The sequence below is a fragment of the Gracilinanus agilis genome, chromosome 2 (genome assembly GCF_016433145.1).
Source record: "Gracilinanus agilis isolate LMUSP501 chromosome 2, AgileGrace, whole genome shotgun sequence".
NCBI lineage: Eukaryota > Metazoa > Chordata > Mammalia > Didelphimorphia > Didelphidae > Gracilinanus > Gracilinanus agilis.
This window is the reverse complement of record NC_058131.1, coordinates 469,523,492-469,551,264: the sequence shown is the minus strand read 5'-3', so window position 1 is coordinate 469,551,264 and position 27,773 is coordinate 469,523,492. Positions and strand designations below refer to the sequence as shown.

The following is a 27,773-nucleotide window of genomic DNA, read 5'->3' as shown; positions in this document are numbered from 1 at the left end:
TTAATAAGTGTGGGCCAATTTGTCCAGTCACTTTATTTTTTAGTGGTTTCCATGGATACCAAATAACTATGATTTCTTTTCCCTTACCAATAAAAATGTCTCTGAATATCACTCTATTTCTGAATGGAGAGGGTTTCAGAAAATAGCATTCAATCTTCTTTAATAGTTTTGAGAAATTTTAAGAAAAAGGGTTAAGAAAAAATAGTATGTTGATTTTAGAGGGAATCAAGTAGTTTTGAATTTTTGCAGAGTATGTACATTACTATGGACTTAAATGAGATCAATGGTAAGCTTTCTCCTTTCCCACTATTTTTCAGATATATGTATTTGACAGCTAATCTAAGAGTTTATACAAGAGCATTTTTAAGTATAAGAAGTCTATTCAAGCATTTGAGGGGAATAATTATTTGATACACAGCAATATCTTTTCGAGGAGAAAATTAAGCTAATGAGCTTTACTCCTCCACTATTTAGGAAGCCCTCGTCCTCAGTTGATTGAGTTTATAGTGACATCTGGAGGTAGAATTTGGATATTACATGATCAACCCAAAAGGATTTCCAATAGAGTTAATCATCATTATGATGTCAGGAAAGATATAGGAGAGATAATTTAACCCAAAACCCTTTTTTTTTTTTAATAAAGATGAGGTAGCAGATACCCACAGAGTTGCTGGGTTGATCAAAGTCAGATAGCGAATTAATAGTAAAAAGTTAGAACTAGAATCCAGATCCTTGGAATTCAAATCCAATGTTTCCCTCACTACATTATATCTCAGACAGATGTTTCTATTGCAAATTGAACCAAGGAGACCTCAAAAGTACCAGTGCAAGAAAGAAGACTTGAGACACATATCAACTATGGGATAAAGTGAATAGAGCTCTAAAGTCAGAAGTCCTGATTTCAAATTCTGTCTCAAACATTTGCCAGCTGTGGAACCAGGGATGGCATTTCCCTAGGCCAGAAGCTTCTGAATAGTTCCCTTCATTCAAAGTAAAGTTAGGAATTCCCTTTCTTTGCATGATATTCACCTAAAAGAACCTTTTTTAGGAGTGAAATGGGAGACAATGGGAAGATTCTGTACCATATTGCCTTTATTGAATATGACTTACCAAATTCATGTTTGTATTTTGTTTTGCTTTATTTTTTAGCATCTTTAAAATGATGTTAATAATAACACCTATCTCCCAGGGTTGTAGTTCAAATTTTGGGTAAACCATTCCTAGGATTAGAAATGTTTAGGAGGGACCTGGCAGTGACTGCCACAACTGCTCTCCCTACCAGGAAATAGTACAAAGAGTTAATATAACACTTAGCACTTAGAAAGTGATTAATAAATGTTGTTTCATTCATTCACTCACTGGTTTATTTATGTAGGACCTTGACAGCTCTTTAATAATAAACATAACATGAGCAGCTAGGTGGATCAGTTGGTTGAGAGCCAGGTCTAAAGGCTGAAGGTCTTTGGTTCAGATCTGACCTCAGATACTTCTTGGCTATGTGACCCTGAGCTTAACCCCCATTGCCTAGCTCTTACCACTCTTCTGCCTTGGAACCAATACTTACTATTGATTCTAACATGGAAGGTAAGGGTTTAAAAATAATCAATAGAATAATTTCAAAAATTTAAAAACAGGTTTAGTGCTCGAAGGGTCATTAGAGATCACGTAGTGCAAATCCTTCATTTGAGGAAACAAAGGCCAGATCAGATTATAACTTGCCAAAGGAAGATGGCAAACTAAGGCCAGCAACTCAAGCGAATCAGTTCACCCAACATTCCTTTCCAAATGACTTTAAAATAATACATCAAATGAAATTCCAAAGAGGCATAGCCAACAAAAGGTCAAAGTGAGATACTTTTCTATTCCAAGACAACTAGGGAGATTGGAAGGGTAGATCTATGACCCTAGGATAAGGAACTGACCTGGAACTTATGCTATGGCAACACCAGGGGTGGGCATTGAAGGCAGTCACAATTATAGGAGTAGCTTCAGAAGTTCTCCACCAGAATACATTCCAGGACAGAGAGAACTAGTGCTTGTGGCTGCAAGAAAGGTAGGAGCCCTTCCTGGGTATAGATTAGAGCTCAACAAAGAGAGCAGATCCTCTCCGTTGGACCACACCAACTTTAAATCACTGAAAACTTACAGACCACTCCTCATTCCTGCTGAACTAGCTTTGAAAACAATAGTGCAAAAAAGCCTAAAACTTTGCACAATGCTTGTCTACCCCAAGATAAGCAAAGTCCAACTTTAATATAAAGTTTAAAGTCAAGAAATACACTTAAAAAATGAGCAAACAATAAGAAAAAAGAGGCTGATCATAAAAATCCACTATGATGTCAAGAAAGATCAAGATGCAAACTCAGAAGAAAACAACAAAATGAATATAGCTACAAAGTCTCAAAGAAAAAAGCTGCAAATTGGACACAAACCATCAAGAATTACTGGAAGGACTAAACAAAGAGTTGATTGAGTGGTAGAGGAAAAATTGGGAAAAGGAAATGGAAGTGATGCAAGAAAATAATGAAAAGAAGATTAACAACTTGATTAAAGATGAAAAAAAAGAAACCTTGAAGAAATAGCTCCTTAAAAAAACAGACTGTAAGCAGTAAAAGAGCACAACAGTTCATTGAATAAAAGGACTTCTTAAAAAGCAGAACTGATTAAATAGAAAATGTGATACAAATGTTCAATGAGGAAAAAATTCCTTAGAAATTAAGTAAGAGGATAAGTGAAAGCTAATGATTTGATGAAACAACAAGAAACAACAAAACAAAGGCAAAATGGAAGAAAATATGAAATATTTCATAGGGAAAAACAACTGACTTAGAAAATGGATTGGGACTTAATCATTTAAGTATTATTGGACAATGTGAAAACTATAACTAAAATAGAACCTATGCAATATTTCAAAAAAATTTTTAAGGAAAACTGCCCCAATATCTCAAAACCAAAGCATAGAAAAGGAATTTTACTCTCTGATTATACATTTTTGGGGTAGTTTTCATAAAGTGTTTTGGAGGTGTTCAAATGATTACCTCTGAAAGAGATGAGAAATAATAACTCCCAGGAATATATTACAACCAAATTCCAGAGTTCCAGGGAAAAAGAGAAAATATTGCAAGTAATCAAAAAGAAATTATTCTAATATCATGGAGCCATAGTTAGTATCACTCAAGCTTTAACAACCTCGATATTAAAGAAGATAAGGGCATGGGGTATAATATACCAGAAGAAAAAGGAGAGAGGATCACAAGCAAGAATAGTTTACCAAGCAAAACTGAGTATAATCTTTCAGGGAGGAAAATATATATTTAATGAAATAGAAGACTTTCAAGTATTTATGAAGAAAAGACCAGAATTAAATGGAAAATTTAACTTTCAAACACAAGACTTAATGAAAGCATAAAAAAGTAAACATGAAAAAGAAATTGTTAAGAGTTCACTAAGATTAAATTCTTTAGATTTCTATGTGGGAAGATGATATATGCCATTGCTAAAAATTTTATCATTATTAAGGTAGTTAAAAAGGTACTATGAATATATAGACAGATGGCATGGAGGTGAGTTGATTTTATTGGGATGGCATGAAAAAATAAATAAAAGTATGAGAAAGACCTGCTAGAATCACCAAGGGGGAAGAGAGAGGAAGAATCAGGAAAACTATCTTACATAAAAGAGGCACACAAAGAAGAGATTTTACAGTGGAAGGGAAAATGGGGGTGGGGTAGCAGAGTATGCTTGAGCCTCACTCTCATCAGAAATGGTTCAAAGAGGGAAGAATGTATATATACACATCTATTTTACCCAATAGGGAATTGGAGAGAAAGGGGATAAAGGATTAAGAGAAGCAGTAGTCAACAGCCAAACAGACCTCTAAGGAGCAACAGGGTAAAAAAAGAGAGAGAGAAGGATACACAGAAGAAAAAAGAATGAAAGGAAATGCATAGTTGTTAATCATAACTGTAGATATGAATGAGATTAACTCATCCATAAGAGAGAAGTGGTTAGAAGACTGAATTAGAAGTCAGACTCCAATAATATGCTGTTTAAAAGAAATATACTTGAAACAAAAAGAGACATAGTTAAAATAAGAGGTCAGGACAGAATCTATTATTTTTAACTGAGGTAAAAAAAGCAGAGGTAGCAGTCATGTTCTCAGACAAAACAAAATAGATCTAATTACAAAAGATGATCAGGAAAACTAGATTTTCCTAGAAGATAATCAGACAATTAAGTAATAGCAATACTAAATACATATACAGCAAATTGCAGAGCATCCAAATTCTTAAAGGAAAAGTTAAATGAGCTATAGAAGAAAATAGACAATAGAACTATTCTAGTGGGGAACCTCAACTTTCCTTTCTCAGAACTGAAAAAAATCTAAACATAAAAAAGAAGTTAAGGAGATGAATCAAATTTTATGAAAGTTAGATTTAATAGACCTCTGGAGAAAACTGAATTGGAATAGAAAATAACATATCTTTTTCTCAACTGTCTCCCTAATTGACTATGTATCAGGGCATAAAAATCTGACAGTCAAATGCAGAAAAGGAGGATATTAAGTGCATCCTTTTACCATAATGCAATAAAAATTACATTCAAGAAAGGACCATGGAAGTATAGATTAAAAATTAATTGGAAATTAAATAATCTAAAAATAAAGAATGAGTGGTCAAAAAGCAAATCATAAAAGAGAATAACAACAATGAAACAACATGCCAAAATTTGTAGCATATAACCAAATCAGCACTTAGAGAAAAATGTATTTTGCTAAGTGCTTACATCAATAGAAAAGGAGAAAGAGTAGATCAATGTTCTGGGCTTGCAACTAAGAAAAAGCACAGAAAAAGAACCAGTTAAAAACCTTCAGTTAAACTCAAAAATAGAAATCCTGAAAATCAAAGGAGAGATTAAATAAAACTGAAAGTTAAAAACAATTGAACTAATAAATGAAAGGAGATGGCTTTATTTTTAAAAAAAGCACACAAAATAGATAAAACCACTATTAATTTATTTTAAAATTCAATATTATACTAGAAATGCTAATTATAGCAATAAGACAAGAAAAATAACTGGGAGGAATAAGAATAGATAATGAGGAAACAATGCTATAACTCTTTGCAGAGAATTTATAGTTAGAGAGCCCTAGAGAATCAACTAAAAAACTAAAAAAACTAGTTGAAACAAATAGCAACTTTAGAAAAGTTGTAAATCCACAAAAATCATAAACATTTCTATATATTACCAACAAAATTCAGCTAGAAGAGATAGAAAGAGAAATTCCATGTAGAATTACTGTAGATAATATCAAATAGTTGGAAGTTTTTAAAACAATATGCTAAGACAAACTAAGAAACTATATGAACATAATTATAAAACACTTTTCACACAACTAAAGCCATATCTAATCAACTGGAGAAATATTAATTAGCCATAAGTAGACCAAACCAATAAATTAAAAATGATAATTCTACCTAAATTAATTTACTTATTCAATGTCATACTGATCAAACTACCAAAAAATTCTTTTATAGAGCAAGAAAAAATAATAACAAAATTAATTTGGAAAAAACATGAGGTCAAGAATATCAAGGAAATCAATAAAAAATGTGAAGGAAGGTGGCCTAAAAGATTTCAAACTATATTACTCAGAAGTAATCATGAAAATAAGCTGGTACTTAGTAAGAAATAGTGTGGCAGATTAGTGGAATAGATTAGGTCCACAATACTAGTAGTAAATTACCATAGCGGAGCAACTAGGTGGTGCAGTGAATGCCAGATATGGAGTCATGAAAACTCATCTTTCTAAGTTCAAATCTGGTTTCAGATACTTCCCTGTTGTGTGACCCTGGGCAAGTCATTTAACCTTGTTTGCCCCAGTTTCCTCATCTTTAATATAAATTGGAGAAGAAAATAGCAAACCACTCTAGTACCTTTACCAAGTGGGGTCACAAAGAGTCAGCCACATATGAAATGACTGAACAACAATAGCTACAGCTGACCATAGTTATCTAGTGTTTGATAAATCCAAAGATACAAACTTTTGGAGTAGGTGCTCACTATTTGATAAAAATTACTGGGAAAACTGCAGAGCAGTTTTGTAGAAATTTGGTATAGACTAACATATCACAACATATAACAAAATAAGGTCAAAATGGGTACATGATTTTGACATAAAGAGTGATATCATAAGTAAATTAGGGGAGCATGGAAAAGTTTACCAGTTATATCTATAGATAAGGGAAGATTTTATGACCAAACAAGAGATAGAGAGGATCACAAGAAGTAAAATGAATAATTTTGAAATTAGATAAAAATTTAAGTTTTTACACAAACAAAATGAATGCAAGCAAAATTCAAAGTAAAATGGGTCACGGGAGGGATTATAATGTTTTGATGATAAAGGCCTCATTTCTCAAATATACAAGGAACTGAGACAGATTTATAAAAATGAGACCCATTCCATCATTGATAAATGGTCTAAGGATATGAACAGGGAGTTTTCAAGAGAAATTGAGGCTATGAAGAGCTATATGAAAAAAAATGTTCAAAATCATTAGAGATATACAAATTAAAACAATTCTGAAGTACTACCTCAAACCTATCAGATTGATTAAGATGACAGAAAAGGAAAATGAGAAATGCTGGAAGGTATGTGGGAAAATATACATTGTTGATGGAGTTGTAAACTGATTCAATCATTGTGGAGAACAATTTGGACCTAGGCCCAGTGGGCTATAAAACTGCATTATCCTTTGACCCAGCAATTCTTCTACTAGGTCTGCATCCCAAAAAGATCAATAAAAAAGGAAAATAATCTCTTTGCAGAAAAAATATTGATAGCAGCTTCTTTTGTAGTGGTAAAGAATTGGAACTTGAGATGTTCATCAATTGAGAAATGGCTGAACAAGATGTGGCATGTATTTTATAAGGAATACTATTGTGCTTTAAGAAATGACAATCAAGATCATTTCAGAAAAACCCTGGGGAGACCTATATGAATTGATGCAGAATGAAGTGAGCAGAACCAGGAAATTGTACATAGTAACAGTAATTTTGTCATGATAATCAACTGAGAAAGACTTAGATACTTTGATTGATACAATGATCCAGGACAATTCCACATGACTTGTCATGAAAAATGCCATCTATCTTCAGAGAAAGAATTGATAAACTGAATACAAATTATAGTATAATTTTTTCACTTTATTTTTCTTGCTTTTTTTGTAAACGGCTAATATGGAAATATAATTTACATGAATCCATCTGTATTATTAACATTGACTTCTCAATGGATGAAGGACTGAAAAGAAGGAAAGCATTTGGAGCTCAAAAAAAAATTTAATGAATACTAGACACAAATAAATAATTAACTAAAAAGAAACTTTCTGAAGGTCACACAGGTAAGTGGCAGAGGAAGAAAACAGACACATGTTTTCTGATGCCAAATCCAACCTGCTTTTTACTACCTCTTTTTGTAGACATTTCTGCTTTAAAACTTTAACAAGGCATTTTATTAGGGTGGATAGTGAATGAGATTTTGCCTGGAATTTTAGTTGAAAATTCAGCCAAAGGAGATTCTGACTTAGATTATCTGATTGCTTGTCTTCACTTGTCTTTAACCTTTAAATAACTCAGTCCTCATACTAATGAGAAAATGTATTTTAAAAGATGAAGAATGCCTTCTCACTAGTTCAAGTAGTTATATTCCAATGAATTCTAGATGATAGAATTTTAAAGCTTTTTATTGATAACCTTTTTTCTGAATATATCTCATTTTCCCATCATGGCCCAAGAAGTCATCTCTTGGAACTAAGAATGAAAAGAATTTTGGCAAAGCTAATCAACATATTAATTAATATAGAGAGTTATATTTTAGGTCTAGAGCACTGAAGGGACCTTCATCATCTTTTCTACCCCATCATTTTTCATATGTGTATTTAAATTAAATTTAAATCCTACATATGAGAGGTTGTATTGGAACACACCCACTGGTACATATGTCAGGATAGACCTGTGGGGGATATCCCATGGAGCATTTGTAGAGATCAGCTGATTTTAGGAACACATTTATAGCACTAAAGGACTTTGGGATGACACTAATCCCTTGATCTTTATGTATGAATATAGCTAGGTGAACCCAGGAGACAGAGCTTTGGGCTTGAATCAGGAAGATCTATCTTCCTCAGTTCAAATCAAGTCTCAGAAATTTACTAGCTATATGACCCTGGGCAAATCATTTAACCCTGTATGCCTAAATTTCTTCATCTGTAAAATGAGCCAGAGAAGGAAATGGCAAACCTCTCCAATATCTCTTTCAAGAAAACCCCAAATGGGGTCACAAAGAGTTGGATAGGACTAAAACAACTAAACAATGACCACAACAAAAACATATGTATTTATATAATCTTTACAAATATATCATCGTGTGTGTGTGTGTGTGTGTATACATACAAATGAATTGGAAAAGCATTTAGTGTTTGCTCTGTGAAAAACCTTGTACAAACCACGGAAAACATGACTGGAAAAGCAAGACAGTCCTTGTTCTCACGTTCTAATAAAGGAAACAACACATGTAGGAATATGTGTGTAAGGTAGGATAGGTAGCTTCCCTATTTTACAGGTGATGAAACTGAGGTATAAAGATGGGAAATGATGTCTAAAGTCCTCATGCTGGGTAGAACTGGAGCCAGAGCTCACCTTTTATTACTCTTAGTTTTCCATTCTTTTTCCCTCTCATCAAATCTGGGAGACTTTGAGTTTTGTTCAAGATTCCTTCATGGTAAGTTGCTGAAAATGTTTACTCCTAATTAAGGTTTAGATTGGACTTGATGATACTCCCCCTTAAAACTAGCTATCATTTAGAATAAATCTAGAAGTGTTCTAGTATGTTCATCAAGGAAATTTGATTTCTAGCTGACTTTTGTCCCAGAATTAAACAGTAGATTTTTTTTATTAGTAGTCATTGAAACCTTTAAACCTTTGCTTCTTTAGACAGCTGTGATGACAGAAAGATTTTTCTGTCATATTTCCAAGTCACTTGTACACTCATATTTTCTAAGCAGTGCCTTGCCACCACCCCTATCATTAGTGGTTGACCATAAACTTGATAAACACAATGTTCATTGCTACCTTATTGCTGTGGTTTCTAATCCATCCATTTTAAGGCTAATTTTACTTGGGCAATGGGAGAGAATTGTGCTCTTCATAAGAATTCTAAATTAGTACAGGGCATTAAAGATTGGTTTTTGTCTGGGCATTTTGAAAAAGCCATTAAATTTAATAGTTTCAATAAGAGAGAACTTCTGGTACTGGGCCATTTTGCTGAATGCCAAACTTTAAAAAGAGGCAATTAATTTAAATGACATCTTAGATTAAAAGAACTGATCTGAATTAAATACCACATGGCCTAACATGAGGAAAAGAAATGATATTTTCTTTTTAAAACATTCTTATATTTTTGCTCATTAGACTATTGGAAGACCAGGGAATTCTTCAAATCCGAGCAAGTAATGGTAGCATAAAGAATATAGGTATATATATGTTCTGTGTACAAATATGTATATAAGGGACTTACAAAAAAAAGGATATTCACTACTATAGAAGAAACAAATGGAGTCTGAAGTTAAACTGGAGTATATCATTCTTCCCTTTATTTTCTCCATGAATTTTTCTCTAGTGTAAGCAATATGTATCTTCTTTTACAACATTACAAACAGAAAAAATATGTATTATATGATAATGTATATAAACCTATGCCATCTTATCTGCTTTCTTGGGCAAGGGGGAAAGGTGGGAGGAAGGAAAAAAGGATGAGACATAGATTTCTGGACATAGCTAATATGAGACTTTGTTTCTTTGGGATACGCACATTTACTATAATTTATTACATATTTATAACAATATATATTATATTATGTTATATATACATTTTTAAATCCTTACCTTTCTCATCTTAGAATCAATAATGTGAATTGGTTCCAAGGTAGAAGACTGATAAGGGCTAGGCAATGAGAGTCGATTGACTTGCCCAAAATAACAATGGTCAGAAATATCAGAGGCAGATTTGAATCCAGGATGTTCCATCTCTAAGCCTGGCTCTCAAACCACTGAGCCACCTAGCTGCCCCCTATGATATATATTTTTAACATATATGATATATATTTTTTAAAGTGGTAACTCGAAAAAAGACTATACTATGAATGAATGGGTATGTACATATATAAACTACATATGTATACACATATGTCTAGACACATATGAATACATATATGGATGATAGATGGATAAAATGGACTAAGACTTAGAATTTAAAAACACAAATTTAATTTTAGCATAGTATTTGGAGACATAAGCAAAATGGCTTAAATTTGTCCCCCTCCAAATGTAATTATCCTTTTTTAATGCTTTCTGAACTTTCAACTATTGCTCAAAAATTTCTGCCTTTCAGACATCACTCCAAGATTCCCTCAAATAGCTGGAGTGAAGCAGAAGTAAATCAATATTACAAACTGTGATTTGTTAAGCAAATTAGAACTAATAGGTAAACCTTCATTTCTCTCTGCATTAAATTCTAAGGTAAAGTAACATTTTAAGAAAATATAGCTTCTTCTGATGATATGAAAGATGACTATGATCTTTTCACATAAAGTGACAGGCAGCATTTAATTTAACATTGACACAGAACATTTTATTTTCTGCCAAACCCAAGGATCCAGGTGACAAATGCAAAACTCCCTTTCCTATTATCTTACGCATCATACAACTATCTGCCCTAGATGATTTAGAGCAGGGGTCGGCAACCTTTTTGGCCATGAAAGCCGTAAATGCCACATTTTTTAAAATGTAATTTCATGAGAGCCGTACAGTGCTCACAGTGCGCGCTCCTGTAACAGCGCCTGAAAAAAATTGACTTTATGGCTTCTGCAGAAAGAGCCATATCTGGCCCTCAAAAGAGCCATATGTTGCTGACCCCTGATTTAGACAAAAATCTGCCTGAAGGCATAGGGCTAGAACAGACACTCTCTTGAGATTGCTTCTGATTCTGTGGTTTTGTGATTCTATGCTGAATTAAATTTATCATGTGTTGTTTCATAAAGCATAGTTCTTTCTGTCCATCACTTTATTTAATATGTAGTATACATTTAGGGGGAAATAGAGCTCAGGATAATTCTACCGTAACTTGTTAAAATATCTACATTCACTGGCAATATGGAACTATGCTCAAAGGGCTATAAAAGAATGCCTGCCCTTTGATCCAGCCATACCATTGTTGGGTTTGTACCCCAAAGAGATCATAGATAAACAGACTTGTATGAAAATATTTATAGCTGTGCTTTTTGTGGTGGCAAAAAACTGGAAAATGAGGGCATGCCCTTCAATTGGGGAATGGCTGAACAAATTATGGTATATGCTTGTGATGGAATACTATTGTGCTAAAAGGAATAATAAACTGGAGGAGTTCCAGGCGAACTGGAGAGACCTCCGGGAACTGATGCAGAGCGAAAGGAGCAGAGCCAGAAGAACATTGTACACAGAGACTGATATACTGTGGTAAAATAGAATGTAATGGACTTCTGTACTAGCAGCAATGCAATGACCCAGGACAATTCTGAGGGATTTATGGTAAAGAACGCTACCCACATTCAGAGGAAGGACTACAGGAGAGGAAACATTTAAGAAAAACAGCTGCTTGAACGCATGGGTTGGAGTGGACATGATTGGGGATGTAGACTAGAAACTACCACACCAATGCAATTACCAACAATTTGGAAATAGGTCTTGATCAAGGACACATGACAAAACCAGTGGAAATGTGTGTCGGCCATGGGTGGGGGGAGTGCGGGGGATGAAGGGGAAAGTAGGAGCATGAATCATGTAACCATGTTAAAAATGAATATTAATAAATGTTTAAAATTTAAAAAAATATATACATCTACATTCAGATGACGAAATGAAAGATAAATTTTGGATGGGTTGTGGGAAAACAGGTAAATTATTAATATATTTCTGGGCCTGTGAATTGGTTCAGCCATTCAGAAAAGTAATTTGGAACCAAGATCTGAAAGCCTCTAACTGTTGATGACCAATACCAACACTAGCCTATAATCCAAGAAATCAAAGAAAGAGAAAGGGCTCATTTGTATAAAAAACGTGTATTGCAGATCTTGTGGTGGCAATGGGCTGGAAATTAAAGTCAATTAGGGAGTGGCTGGATAAATATAATTAAAGACTACCATGCTAAGAGAAAAGATGGAAGGGATATTTTCAGGAAAACCTGGAAAGGCTTATATGAAAGAATGCAGAGTGAAAGGAGCAGAATAATTTATATACCAGTAATACTGAAAAGACAAACAACTTTGAGTTTCAACTCTGTTCAATATAAAAACCAATTACAATTCCAGAGACCCAGTGATGAAGGAAACTGACCCACCTCCTGACAGAGAAAAGATTCAAGAGGCAGAACAAGATATACATTTTTGCACAGAATAATGGAGGACTTTGTTTTGCTTGACTATACATATTTTATTAAAAAGATTTTCTTTTTAATGAGGATGGATGGGAAGGAGAGAAAATAAATGCTTGTTAACAACAGTTTTTTAAAGTACCTACATGCCAAGACAGAGATTTCATCAGGACCATGTTAGAGCAGATATGAAATCTCAATACTCAGATTGTCATCCTTGAAGTTTTTCACATAGACCTTGGTGCAACTTTAACGTCAGAACTCTCTTAGGCCAGTTTCAATGTTGGGACTAAATGAGGCGCTTAATGAGTCATTGAACATTTACAAAGGGAGGTTAGTTTTGCCTTCTTAATCCAGCAGTGATATACAAGAGAATACACTTAGCTGCTCTAGATGCCTGATCTCTACAGAAATGAGTCTAGTCAGCAGTGTAAGGCAGGGTGACTTTACTCACACAGATTTTAAAAATCCACCAAGTCAGATGGGTCTAGATTCCATATGGCCGGGACTTTCTTTTCCCTTAGGTTGCCAGAAAGCTGCATCAGGGAAGGTATGGCTAATCAAGTCCCAGAATAGTTTTGTCCTAGGCTTACCTCTTGTTAGCTAGTGGGTTAGGAGGTGGGAGCAAGATGTGGAAGAAAACTGAGTCAGGGAAATTGGGACCAATTACATAAGTCAATTTGGATCTGGGGCATCTTTATCTTCTTTTAGGCAAAGCAAGTTGTTGGAAGAAGGAAAGAAGCTTTGTCAGGGAAATTCTAGTTCCATCTCAATCCTGAAATCTTACATTTGATTTACATTTACATCTTACATTTGACCAGAAAGACATACTTGATAATTTTTTAAAAATTCATGATCTGAGTCCTTTCTTCTACCAGATTTTCTGCCAAAGGTGTCTGTGTTTATGTGCCAAGCAGATGAGTTCCATTATTTCTGCTTGGAAAGGCAGTATAATGTTTTAGGGAACAATAGATTAAGTTGGAAAATTTAGGCCTATCAATTTTATGATCAAGTTATAGAAACTTGCTGGGTCTCAGTTACCTTACCTGTAAAATAAGAATGTTGGACTATATAATCTCTAAAGTTTTTTTCTATGCCTAAATGCTATGATTCTATGGTCCTTTCTTGAACCGTATACAGCAAACTTAGAGCAAAGGAAGATGAAAATGGGGAATAAATAATTTATATTAAAGAGGCATATTATGCTTTTAGTTATTTTAAATATATACACAAAGGATGGCCTCTTGATGGTCCACTGGTCATGTACGGAACGTTCATCATCCTGATACTTACAATTGTAAAGCAATAAAGTAAATAAAATTAATCATTTTAAGCTTAGTAAAGTTGTCTGGTTGTAGACCAATGGGATGCCACTATATCTATCAGGAGTTCATGTTTCACTTTATTTTCCTGTTATGGTTCTTAATTTCTCATGTAGAACTTTGCTCAGATTTAGTCAGTTAAGCTATACATTTGGGAGACCCTACTGCTCTTCCGGGATAATTTGAGTTGTCCATTTGGGGCCTCAAAATCTGGGAAAGGCCTGGAGATGTTTTCAGAACTTCACTTCTGGGAAAGTCTTTGTGCCTGGCAAACACACACTCTGTCACTAGTGAGTGGTCTTGAACAGGAACCAATAAGGAAGGGATGAGAGCCTAATGTGTTTGGAAAGCTAACATGTTGATGTTTGTCCTACTTGGCAAAGCCACAGGAGCACTTGTGAGAAATGTCTAAACAAATATAATTAGGAAGTGTCTAAAATTTTGAATGTTTTTTTTTCTGTATTTCTCAGGGGCCCCAAACCTCAAATTTCTTGTTGTGCAATGAGGCTGTGCAACTCTTTCAGAAAATATGGGATCATGATTCCATTTCTGGTAACAGGATAGATGGATTGGGGTGGTAGGGGGAGATGGTGAAAGGGGAAGAGATGCAGAGTTAAAATCTAATTCAAGGCCCCTTAATGACTTTTGCCTCTCTAATAAGAATGCCTTAGGAAGATGTTTCTTTTGTTTTTGTCATTTTCAGAACTTTAAGGTTTTCTGTGTAATAAGAAAATGGTGTCATATAAGGGGAACAATTAGCTGAATGGATAAGTGCGTGTATATGAGCTCAAGTAAATATATTGTTCACATTTGTGGTATTATAAAATACTACAAAGGTTCTCCATCACCTCCTTTCAATGACAGTGGGAAATATTAACAAAACAAGGACAAAAAAATGGGAGCCATGTTAAAAGAGCAATGAGATTGTAAGTTAGCATTAAAGTAATGGTTCCAGTCTATGAAAGACCAAGAGTCGGTTACATTTAAAAAAGAAATACAAATCAATTCAATTTAATAAACATTTATTAAGATTACTCACTTACAAAAATAAAGAGTATGGAAATATGTTTTGCAAGATAATACATGTATAACCCAGATTGCATTGACTGCCAGCACCAGGATGGGGAAGGGAAGGGAGGGAGGGAGATAAATTAGATCATATACCTTTTTTTTTTGCATTTTATTTTTTAGAAAAATTTTCCATGGTTACATGATTCATGTTCTTACTTTCCCTTCACCCCCCCAAACCCACCTATAGCTGACACGCATTTCCATTGGTTTTAACATGTGTCATCTAGATCATATATCTTAAGAAAAAAAACTTATGTAGAAATTTGTTATTATATGTAATTGGTAAAATTTAAAAATAAATAAAAATAAACATTTATTAATTGATTACATAGGTAAGACACTTGATTACTTCTGGAAGTACAAATTTAAATAAACCCTATTCTAAGGGAGCTACCAACCAAAAAGACAAATAACTCTAATAAAAAGAAGCTGAATTCTCAAAAGGCAGAGGTAGAAGTGAGAGGGAGAGAAACCAGAATTTTGCTACTTGGAAAAAAAAATTCAATTTAAAAAAAATTTAAGGGAGACTCAAATAAGTGAAAAGGATTCCAGGGAAAGTGCTTCAATAAAGTTGAAGATAAGTAGGAAAGGCTTCATTATGGAGGTAGCATCTGGGATGAACATTGAAGGAAAGGAAGGATAGAAGTATTCTTGGGGTGAAGGAGGCAGTTTCTTCCTGATATTGGTGGTGGCATAGGGACAGGTCAAAAAAAGAAGAAGAAGAAGAACAGGTGCTGAAGAGTAATCAAATTTGGCTGTAATACAGACTGTGAAGGGAGGCTAATATAATATAAGAATGGTCAGGTAGAATGGAATCAGAGTAACAAAATCTCTGTCTTATTTACCTTATTTATAAAATTAGAAAGTTGGATGGATCAAAAATAGATACATCCTATCCAGAGGATTTTGAGTAGAGGGATGGCATAATCATACAATGTGTTACGAAGGTTATTTGAATAGTACTTTAGAGAGTGAATTGAAAAGAATTTCAAGGGTAGAGAGCCAGGCCTAGGGATGGGAGATGTTTTCAGATCTGGCCTCAGACTCTTCCTAGCTGTGTGAACCTTGGCAAGTCACTTAACCTACATTGCTTAGTCATTACAGCTTTTCTGCTTAAGAACCAATACACAGAATGTTCTAAGACAGAATATAAAGGTTTTAAAAAAAGAAAGAACAAAGAAAAGGATTTCAAATGGAAGGGAAGAGACCATTTTAAAAGCATTTATGTAGTCTAGATGAGAAATGATAAAGGCCTGAGCTAGTAGTAGAACAGTGGAAAAAGAGTGAAAAGAGTGCTGGATCTAAAATTAGGAATATTCATTCTTCTGAATTCAAATCTGGCCTCAAGACATTTTCTAGATACGTGACCCTGGGCAAGTCACTTAATCCTATTTACCTCTGTTTCATCATCCATAAACTGGAGGAGAAGGAAATGGTAAACCACTACAATATCTTTGCCAAGAAAACCCAAAATAGGGTCACAAAGAGTTGGACACAATTGAAATGACTGAACAACAAAACAAAGTATAGTAATATTTGACTTGCCAAATATTTATTTTGCACTACAGAGAAAAAAAAAAAGAAAAAGAAAAACCATCTTTATACTCTAGGGGAGGATGCAACTGTGATCACAGATAAATGAATACAAAGCAATCTGAAGAGGGAGAGAGCAGGAGGAATTGAAGGATCAGCAATGATTTTGAGGAAGAAGCAATTCTTGAGCTAAGCTTTGAAAAAAGCTAAGGATCTAAGTATCTGAGGATAGTCTTATCTATGCAAAATGTATGAAAGGATGGAGGTAAAGAGGTAAAATTTCAAACTTAAGAGAACATAAAACCGTGTTTTTGTTTTTCAGTTGTTTTTCAGTCATGTTCAATTCTTGTTGGCTCCATTTTGAAGATTTTCTTGGCAAAGATTCTGAGCTGTTTGCCATTTCCTTCTCCAGCTCACTTCACAGATGAGGCACTGAGGTAAATAAGGTTAAATGACTTGCTCAGAGTCACACACCTCATAAGTGTTTTAGGTTGGATTTCAACTCGGGAAAATATATCTTTCTGATTCCAAACTCAGCACTCGTGCCACCTAGCTGCCCCATGTAGAATATAGGAAAGGAATAAAAATATACTGTCTGGAGAAGTAGGTTGTAGCCAGATTGCAAAGGGCTTTAAATGCTGGTTTGAAAAGTTTCCATTTTGTTCTAGATACCATAGGAAAACTCTGAAGAATTTTGAGTAAAGAAATGACATAGTCAGACTTGGACTTCAGGAAGATTATTTTGTCAGCCGTGTGGAAGATGGATTGGAAAGGGTAGAGACTGGAAGCAGAGAGATTGTTGTAATAATCCAGGGAAGAGGTGAATTAGGGTGGTGGCTGTGTAAGTGTGGGGAAAGGGACAAATGTTAGAATTATTGTAAAGGAAGAGTGGACAAGAGTTGGTTGCAGTGGAAGTAGAGAAGAGGAGTCAGATTTGTGAGATTTTGCACTGGTTGAAGAACAATAAGACTTGGAAATTCATTGGGTAAGTAACATGTGGGAACAAAAAAAGTCAAAGGTGAGGCTGAAAAGAAGGGCAGATCCTAGTGTAATTAACAGAAGTAGGGAAGATAAGAGAAGGGGCTACTTTAGTAGGAGGGAAAGAGTTCCATTTTAGACGTGCTATTTTTTTAATTATTTTTGGAAATTAAGTAATTTATCTCTGGGGAGAGGTTTGAAGTTGAGATTTTGACCTATGAGTCATCACCAGAATAGAGGTGATAACTGAGGCAGTGGGAGTAGAAAATTTCACCAAAGAACAGATTGTAAGTAGAGAAGACAGAACCTTGTGAAACAGCCATGCTTAAAGAGTGGTATGAAAATGAGGCGCCAGAAAGAGACAGGAAAAAAAAAGCCATTTGGGAGAATGGTGAAAATACAGTGACTTAAAAGCCCTGGGAAGAGAGGAACACTGCCCTCACTGTCAAAAACCACGGAGAGGTCAAGGAGAATGTAAATGGACATGAGGTTGTTGAATTTAGAGATAAGATTGTCATTACTCATTTCTTAATTTAAGCCATTTTATAAGGAGTTGAAGAGTGAATGCATGGCAAGAAAGTGGAGCCTGAGTATCGATTCCCCCTTCTAGAAGTATGGTAGTTAAGAGGGAGGAATAAAGTAGGAAAATCTTTTGAGAGGATGGAACTGTCAACAGAAGGGTTTTGCTTATTTGCTTTTTCATCTAGTAAGGACTTGACTTCCCCAACACATCCTACTCATTCCCCACCCCCATACTAGAGGCTGGGGAAAAGGAGTCAATAAATAGAGAGGGAGAGATGAAATTACATGAGAAAAGAAGGATACAGGTAGAGAGGTTAATTTTAATCAGAAGGAAGGCCACATCTTCCTGAACCTGGTGGAAAGGAGTTACATATGGCAGTGAGGGACAAGTGAGGGTCACTTCCCAATAAGCAACCAGTACACAGTACTTTTGTATTAAAAAAAAAAAGGGCTAAACCAAATCATCCAATATAGTCATTGAAACTGACAATATATGTAATTTTTCTTTTTTTTTCCTGTAGTTTACCTCTTGTTAATCCTAATTTAGACCCTCAATACTTTTTGCTTAGATTTTTGCAACTGCCTCATAATTGGCTTGTTCCCTCTTTATTCCATCTTCCCTATAACTGCTAAGCTGATGTTACTAAAACACAGATCTAACCATGAAAAGATTCTAAATTTCAAAAAGAAAATCTGATCCATTTTTCTGGGCAGCACTCTAAGGCTGACATTCTCCACAGCAAAACCACTTCATTGAATATTTATACAATTTTTTTTCTTTTTTACAGCTTTACTGTCTTAGTAACAACTCTAAGACAGAGCCTGCAAGGGCTTGGCAAACTGGGTTAAGTGACTTGCCCAGGGTCACACCACTAGACAATGACTGAGATCAAATTTGAACCCAGGTCCTCCCAAATCCTAGCCTTGTGCTCCATTCACTGTGCTACCAAGCTGTCCCTACAATTCTTTTTCTCAAGGAGCAGAGGTAACTGCAACCCCCCAGCCACATTTGTGGGATTCCTCTCCAACAAAGGAAAGAGAGATAGCATTATCCTTTCCCTTACTCTAAACCCATCCCTCGCCTTTGTTCTCAAGACCTTCTTTTCTCCTTGGAGCTCCCAGGTCCCTGGGACTATTTGTTGACTTTCATGTTGTACCTTTGATTTATGGGGATAATGTACTACATAGGTCATTTCACCTTTACAAGTAGTTTTTAAGAGGTGAGTATCTAGGGACCATACATAGACTGCCAAATGTCTGATTTTTCTGTGCTCTGAATAAGGTGCAGGGGAAGCAAATGCTTTGAAGGTTTACTGTTTTTGTAATAATGTACTGAAATGGCTTTTTAGGAATATCATTGAAGATGACAAATGAGACATAATTCAATTCATCACACAAAATCAACAATCTTCAAATTTATTTCTAGACTTGATAATCAAAATTCAAATATCTTAAACAACTCTTTATTTGGCCCATTTAGTATAAGTAGGAAAAATAAATCATCACAGGAAGCCAAAGAGATAAAAAAAAAGGGGGGGGGGGAGGTCATTTGAGTATTCAGGGTGGTTGGCCTTGTGGTTGATAATTTCTTTCCTACAAATTAAATTTTATTATAATTAATGGCTCAGTACTTTAGGGGATATCATATGATGGCCTGATGGTGCTTGCTGTTCAGGTCTTTATTTGATTATTGCATTTAATTCCAGGCTCTATTTTAAAACAAGTAGAGGAACTGTAGAGGACTCAGGAAAATGTCAGCAATGACCAAAAGATTGGAAATTAGAACCCAGGGCAAGTGTACATCTTTTCTTGTGTTTCCTTTACATTGGCACAGAGGCTTCAAAACGCTTTAAGAGGATTTCTTCATCTTGGAATCATTAAATTTGGAGGATAATGATGACATTAAATAGTTGTTTAATACCTTCTTTCAGTGATGTAAAGAATTATATTATAAGGGAATAGTAATCAGGTATTTTTCATCTTTTATCCATGTGCAACATAGGCAGGACAATAGAAAATGGATTTAAATTTCAGTAAGTATATCTAAATGTATTTATTTACCTTTTAGATTTCTCTACTGCCTTTCTAAGTTAGCCTAGGTGAGAATGAGCTACTAATCTGGGAATCCTTGCACTTGGGCAAATTCACCTCATCAATAGGGTGGAATGGAAACATACAGAGATTAATTCAATCATTGTGCTGTCACACAAGAAGAGGAGAGGGTCTGTCTTTCATAGAATCAAAACTGCATGCATAAGAACCCCAGAAAAGGGGTAGAATGGCAACAAAACTCTGAGCACTGCCCACCCCACCTCCAAGAAGAATATAAATCCCATGGGGTGGGAGAAGTTTCATTTTTATTTCTCTATCACCAGAGCCTAGTAGTACCTTATATGTAGCAGGCAAATAATAAATGCTAATTTAGTTGAATTGAATGAAGAAGTAAGTCTGAATTATAATTTTGCCTTTTATCTGTTTTGTTTTAGCCAAGTCACTTAGTTTCCCTGGTTCTCAGTTTTCTTATCTATAAATGAGGATGTTAGACTAACTGATTTCCAAGGTCTCTTTCTATGATATTAGGACATAATGACATGACAAAGCTAGACTACTATTACTTCACCTATAAATATTTGGCACTCAGAAGAGCCTCTACTTCAGTTGTTAATTGCCAACTCAAAAATCCCAACAGTTTCATATACATGAGTTTTCTTCCTTTATATATAAGTAGTAAAGTATAAAAGGAAAAAGAAGATATCTAAGTATACTGAGTAGAACTGAGTCCTGTCGATTACACAGAGAATCATGTTTGTTATTGCAACTAAGAAGCTTATTGAAAAAAGTTTTAATTAATTAAAAGAAATGGGGTTCCACAATTGTTTGGTTGTCATTTTCTCCTGAAGATAGCCTTTTACAAAACATACCTTGTCAAACATCACAATATAATTTCGGTTCAAGGGACATCACAAGATAGGCTCACAAAGAGACTGGTTTCTTTCTTTTTCTTCATTGACCTGTTCTGCACTTACACAAATAAATTTCTGAGGATCTTCTTCAGTGTCTATTGGTGATCTCTCATGGCGTTTTGTCAGGATTCTACTGTCTCTTCCTACTTTTCTTATCTTGTGGATGTCCTGAACTATTTTTTTTTCTGTGTGTTCCAAAAATCTGACTAACAAATTAAATAGAAGAGCAATCCAGACAAGACCAAAGAAAATCCAAATTGCCACCAGGGTTCGGTAATAGGGAAAGTATTTTCTCCCAGGCTGTACACCTAGAAGTAGAAAGTAAATCATATGCAAATCAACAAAAATTGACATTAGAAGCTATGTTTTTTTCTTTAAACACACACCAGTTTTCAATCATAGTAAAACATCTACATGTTCTCCAATGAACAACTCAAATAACTCTCATTTTTAGGGAATAGATACAACCCTTCCATGATTTGGGATTTGAGGATTACTATGTGTGAAAATTTTATCACTCTGTGCCCAACCTGATAATGACCTCTCTAAGACTTAGCAACTAATATCCTCAAATGGCATTCAAAGCCCTTTATAACCTTCAAAAAAGCTAGTCTAGCACCCACAGTTTTCCAGTTTTCTTACACTTTGGGATGCTCTACTACCACCAAATACTTTGGTCTTGTTATTGTTTCCCTTATCTTCTGGATGTCCCTCCAGTCTGAAATTCTCATCCTCCTTCAAGTTCCAGCCACAAGAAGCCTCTCTCAATTTCCTTTAATTCTAGTGCCTTCCCTCTGTTGACTACCAGTTTATCCAGTAGAAAACTTGTTTGTATGTAGTTGTTTGCACATTCATTAGACTGTGAGTTCCTTGAGAGTGGGGTTTGTCTTTTACTTTTCTTTGTATTCCCAGAGGTCAATACACAGTAAGTGTTTAATAAATACTTATTGGCTGACTGACTCAGGTGACCAAAATGCACTATATCTCCAGACCAAACTTGTCCAGGTTCTTAGGATCTGCCAGAGTTTATGTCAACTTTGGTATACCTTCAAGAACCCAGGAGCACCTTTACATTCCAAGGCATTAGAATAGGACTTAAGTACCTATTTAGAAATACCTAACATAAAGATAATTGACTTAATCAGAGACTTAAAGGGAGAAAAGAGACTTTAGAGATGATTTTGCACATGATGAAACTAATTCTTGGAAAGTCAAATGACTTTCCCTAGGCCACATTATGAGTTAGTGATATAATCGATCATGGCCCAAGTCTCCCATGATTGATTGTTGATTGTTGATTGTTGATCTGGTTGACTGTTTTACATTTGAAGACCAAACAGAAACGAAAAGGAAGTATCTAAAACAAAAAATCTATTAATAAGAACATACAATTCAGTTTATAAAAATCAAATTACCCACAACTTGAGGTTAGGGGTACAACTGTCACTTGATTCCTAGGTTCAAAAGCCTCCTCAGAATACATTGAACCCAGCTGCTAGACTTTGGGTGATCTTTTTTTTTCTGAGCACTCCCCAAAAAAAAAACAATTAAGGGGGAAGCTGGGTAGCTCAGTGGAGTGAGAGTCAGGCCTAGAGACAGGAGGTCCTAGGTTCAAACCCAGCCTCAGCCACTTCCCAGCTGTGTGACCCTGGGCAAGTCACTTGACCCCCATTGCCCACCCTTACCAATCTTCCACCTATGAGACAATACACCGAAGTACAAGGGTTAAAAAAAAACAATTAACATTTTAGATATACATCAATGTGATAATTAATTTATTATTACCATTGCCTGATAATTTTTAAATTAGAAATAAAAATAGATAAATATATCACACAAAATTGCTCTAAAGGAGATTCATGCTCTATTCAAGTAATAGAGCCTTTTAGCTGGGCATGGTGGATAGAGTGCTAGAACTCAGGAAGACCTACTTTCAAATCCTACCTCTGCCACTTACTAGCTGGCAAAATCACTTAATCTCTGAATTTCCATTTCCTCATCTATAGGGCAGCTAGGTGGAAGAATGGATAGAGTCTAGAACAGGAATCAGGAAGACTTATTTTCATGGGTTCAAATCTGTCCTTGGACACTAGATATGCGACCTTGAACGAGTCGTTTAACCCTATTTGCTTTAATTTCCTCATCTGTAAAATGAGATGAAGAAGGAAATGGCAAACCACTCCAGTATCTTTGTCAAGAAAACCCCAAATGGGGTCACAAAGAGCTGGACAAGGATATGAAAAATGATTGAACAACAAAATGAGGAGAATAATGCCCTTTATCCACTATCTCACAGAATTGTTAGAGTTCAAATGAAAACACGTATGTACATTTCTTAGAAAATTTTAAAGATCTTACATAAATATCACCAGGAAACAAGGTATATTTAAGAGAGAACTATCCTTAAAGTCAGGAAGAACTGGAATAGAGGCTTTTGTCTAACATATTGGGTATGTGTCTTTGGGCAAGTTGATTGATCCCTGAGTGTTGGAGGCAATTCTTTAGGACTATAAGTTACATATGGACAAGGATTTGCATTGGCAAAGAAAGTTTCTTCACTTGGGAATGTTCCATAGAGATGAAATAATATTCAGATCCATTTCCATTTCTATATAAATGTTGGTAATCATCAGCAGCATTGTCCTGCATTCCTAATATAGGTTCAGTCAACTTTGGATTTAGCACCCCTGCCTCACTCCGTATCAATGCAGATATAAATGAAAAGGGATAATTTTGTTTCCATAGTCACTGAAACATCAGGTTGCTCCTTGTGATCTCATGAAATAGCCAACAACACAATTACACATGTTTTATTTCCCCACTCTCCTCCCCACCTCACCCCTGGGGCCTTTAAAATATAGATTTTATTGTCAGCAAGAACATTAACCATCCAGAATATGATTTAGGAGTCTACCAAAAACACAAAGATATACGTGGAGTCTTGAGGCTTGTCAAGCCAGAACACGTCCACAAAGTCTATTTATGAAGCATTAACACATAGAGTCTTGCAGGACATTCTAATTTTGGTTCCTCACACTTATTCAATGAACTTGTTTCTGGGGGGAATAAGGTGGAAATCCTGTTTTCATACAAAACAATTGCCTATTAGCAGTCTATTCTGGTCAGCTGGTGGGAAAGTACAATTTAATTATGACTTTCTCAAGGCCAAGTTTTTTTAACCCTTGTCAATAAACTGGGGTAAAAAAAAACTTAAATAATCAGTGATTTTTTTTCTTACAACAACAGAACACAACTTGTAGTCTTCTAAGCCAATATTTAAAGACTCTTGTTCCATATGATACAAGTAATGTAAAGTTGCATACTTGCCATTTAAGTAAACCATACCATGTAAAAGAAATAGTATGATATTTTCCCCAATAGCATACCTGCCATTTTAAGTAAACTATATCATTTAATACAAATATTTTAATATCTCCCCAAGTTGCATACCTGTTATTTAAAACCATACAATTTGGTCATCCATTAAAATAATCCATTCTCCAGTGAAGTCTGAATGATTGTGATCCTGCTAAGTTAGTTAAAAGTATTTGTAATATAATATATCTGCAGGCACATGTTGGATCATAAACATTGCAAAATGAGGAAATAAACAAGACCTAAACATGTAATACAAGAATCTTGGTTTTGATCCTCTCTATAATCTTTTAGTAGTTCTGTATCGTAGTGCTTTTCATCTGAATTGGATTTTAGAAAACAAATTTTAAGTGTAATTGTCTCAATTTTGTAAAAGATAAATGAAGTGCAGAGCAATTTGTCTAGTATCTGCAAGGGAAATAGCAGTAGAGACTGGAGGACAGTGTGGTGAGTCATCTGGGTCGTTGACATTTCCATCCTCTAAGACCTAGTTTGTAGAAAATTTCCCACCCCATCTTAACAAAAAGCCTCACAGTATATATGGTAAAAAAAGTTATATTTTTCCACTGAGATCCTAGAGGTTGAGCTCATCAGTCAGAGAGAGCTCTCGGGACTTCACTTCTCTATCATTGGCCACTTTATTAGCATTGAAGTTAACTATTGATTTCTTTTTCTTATTCTGTTTTTGGCTTTAGAATGTTGCTGATTTTAGGTCATACCATGTGGGAAATATACTTTCATGGATTACTTGTTCATCAGTCATTGCTGTGTCTATTATGGGAATTTTCAAAAAGGCCACCATAGGGAGATGAGTAATTTATTCTCCAGCATCTGTTGTTAAAGAGGAGGTAAAGAAATTCTACCAAAAACTTGGTAAAAAATTCTAAACAAAATATATGTGTGTGTGTGTGTATGTGTGTAAACATAGAAGATAAGGGTTTTATATATATTTAATCTATGTTTATATTATATATAACCCTTATTATATATATAGCACTTACTTTCTGTATTAGAATCAATATTTATATTGGTTCCAAGGCAGAAGAGCAGTAAGGGCTAGGCAATGGGGGTTAAGTGACTTGCTCAGGGTCACATAGGAGGTCAAATTTGAACCCAGACCTCCTGCTTCTAGGTCTGTCTCTCAGTCAACTAAGCCACCTAGCTGCCCCTGAAATCAATACATATTTTTAATATTCAGTGACTTCAATGTAAATGTGGGCATAAGGGAAGAGAGCAAAAAATATATTGACTAATGAATAAAAAATAAGAGTCGTCAAAGACTCCAACACTATGCAGAAATCTTGAGACTTTATATCATAAATGCTTTCTTTAAGAAAAGAAGGAAATACTATACATGGGAGGAAATGAAAAACATCACAGTTTTTTATTATATTCTAACAGTTCAGAAATCACTAGTTTGTAATGTGGTTGTCATTTCCTGAACCAGTTGTAATATGGGTATTACCAAATTGGATAAGATGAGAAGATTCTAAATGGAACATTGGCAATTCCAATTTGACTGATTTAAACAAAGTATTAACTCTGAAAAAATGGGAAATAGTTTTTTAAAATGTCAGCACAGACTATCACTATTTTCTGAGAAAGTCTAACAAACGTAAATCAGTCACTACAAACAAAGGCAAAAATAAAAAAAAATGCAGCAAATATGTAAACTCAATGATAAGCAAGGGTAGTATTTGTTTTGAATAGAAATCCATTTATAATGTTTAACAGAGAAGAATGAAGGAAGATTCTGAGCAGTATCTCCTCATAAAGCAACTAAAAACAATGGAAGGAAAAACAAATTTTTTCCACCTAAACTCTTACCTTCTGTCTTCGAATCAATACTAAGTAAGGATTTTAAGGCAGAAATGTGGTCAGGGATAAGCAAACAGGGTTGAGTGACTTGTCCAGTGACTTACACAGGTAGAAAGTGTTTGTGGCCAGATTTGAACCCAGGTCCTCCTGACTCCAGGCCTGGTGTTCTATTCACTACCTAGCTGCCCCCAAAATTCTTAAAAATATATGACAGAGAGAGCTGTTGAACAACTCTGATTATTATTATTTTAAACCCTTGTCTTCTGACTTAAAATCAATACTAAGTATCAGTTCCGAGGCAGAAAAGTGGGAATGGATAGGCAATTGCAACTGGCCAAGGGTTACACAGCTAGGAAGTTTCTATGGTCAAATTTGAACCCAGGACCAATTTTCTGATTATTAATATCAAGTGAGACATAAAACAGAGAAGCTTATGTTTGCAATAGATATTTGCAATTGTCATGGTAGGTGTCCAGGGAAGAGTACAAATTAAAAAGGGATTCTTTTACACTCCAGATACTCCTTTTTGAAAATATTATGTAAACTGCATCAAACCCTGTAGCATTGCTGTTCCACTCAAAAAAGTCCTATAACCATTCAAAAGAGTTCAATCTAACAATCCACACAAGAACATACAAATGGATGAATAATATCTATTGTACAGACAATGATATTCAGTTGGATGGGCATCCCATAGAGTTGGACACTCTCTGTCAGTCTTCTTTTCTCTCTCTCCCTTCCTCCCCATGCATACAAATAAAATGCTGTGGTAATTCCTGGGTCAATTAACTGAGCCAAAGGTTGTCTAAGCTGAAAGAGAGTGGGCTCAGTTGCATTTGGGAAATTGTTCAGTGTTTTAATATCCTAAACTCCTTCCTGAAACAAAGGCTTATATATCATTATCAATATTACCCTCAATGATGGCCTGTATGTCTACAAATCATGAAATATCAATCTCTAAAGAATTAAAGTTATAGGTCGCATCACACAAAGGACAATGGAGAAGTGCAATGTGGTTGTGAATTAACTGTTGCATCTTTTTAACCTATGAAAAATTACTCTTAACAGCCATGTAAGTCATTTTATTAGAGCTACATAAATGACTGGAAAAACAACTGGGATGGTCACATAAAAAGAGAAAAAGTAATTTAAGAAGCAACAGGTGTAACCACTAAGTTCCATGCAATGACAAGAGATCTACAGGGAAGCCTCCAGAATTCTGGTTGGATGCCTGTCCAATAGGACAATAGTTATGCAAAGTAAGCAGGCAAGGAAGGGTTGTGATATGTTCATGTTGGTGAGATTATACATCAAAATATTGAAATAAGCTATAGATTGCCATCTTTGTAGAAATTCAACCTTAAGAAAATCTATAGCGTAGGAAGAAATGAATTTACAATTAAACAAAGATATAAAAATCTTTATGCAGTTGAATTCAAGATTTAGAAATCCAGTTTTGCCTATGGAGAAAAAAGTAAATTTATTCATTTTCAGTATATAATACATAGAAAATCTGGTCCCTTCTAACTGTAATATTCTTTGGTTGTGAAAAACTTCTCAGATGAAATAGTGTTATATTGAAGTTCTTTTTATATTTCATAAACCAGCTTCTATCTAGGGACATACCATATACTAAATTCTGACATATAATGAATAGTGTTAAAGTGAGTTTCCATTGTAGAAGTGAAACTTATTTCTGAAGAGGGGTCCACCAATTGAGAA

At 34.9% G+C, this 27,773-nt stretch overlaps 1 protein-coding gene across 1 annotated transcript in view; it reads right to left on the bottom strand.

The window, feature by feature from the left end:
- Positions 1–20,761: 20,761 nt before the first annotated feature.
- Positions 20,762–27,773, bottom strand: part of LOC123235815 (potassium channel subfamily K member 16-like) — a 44,343-nt gene continuing 37,331 nt past the window's right edge. Inside the window, exon 5 of the mRNA XM_044662028.1 lies at positions 20,762–21,166. Coding sequence (XP_044517963.1) covers positions 20,856–21,166 — 311 coding nt within the window. The 3' untranslated portion in view covers positions 20,762–20,855. The remainder of the gene's footprint in view (positions 21,167–27,773) is intronic.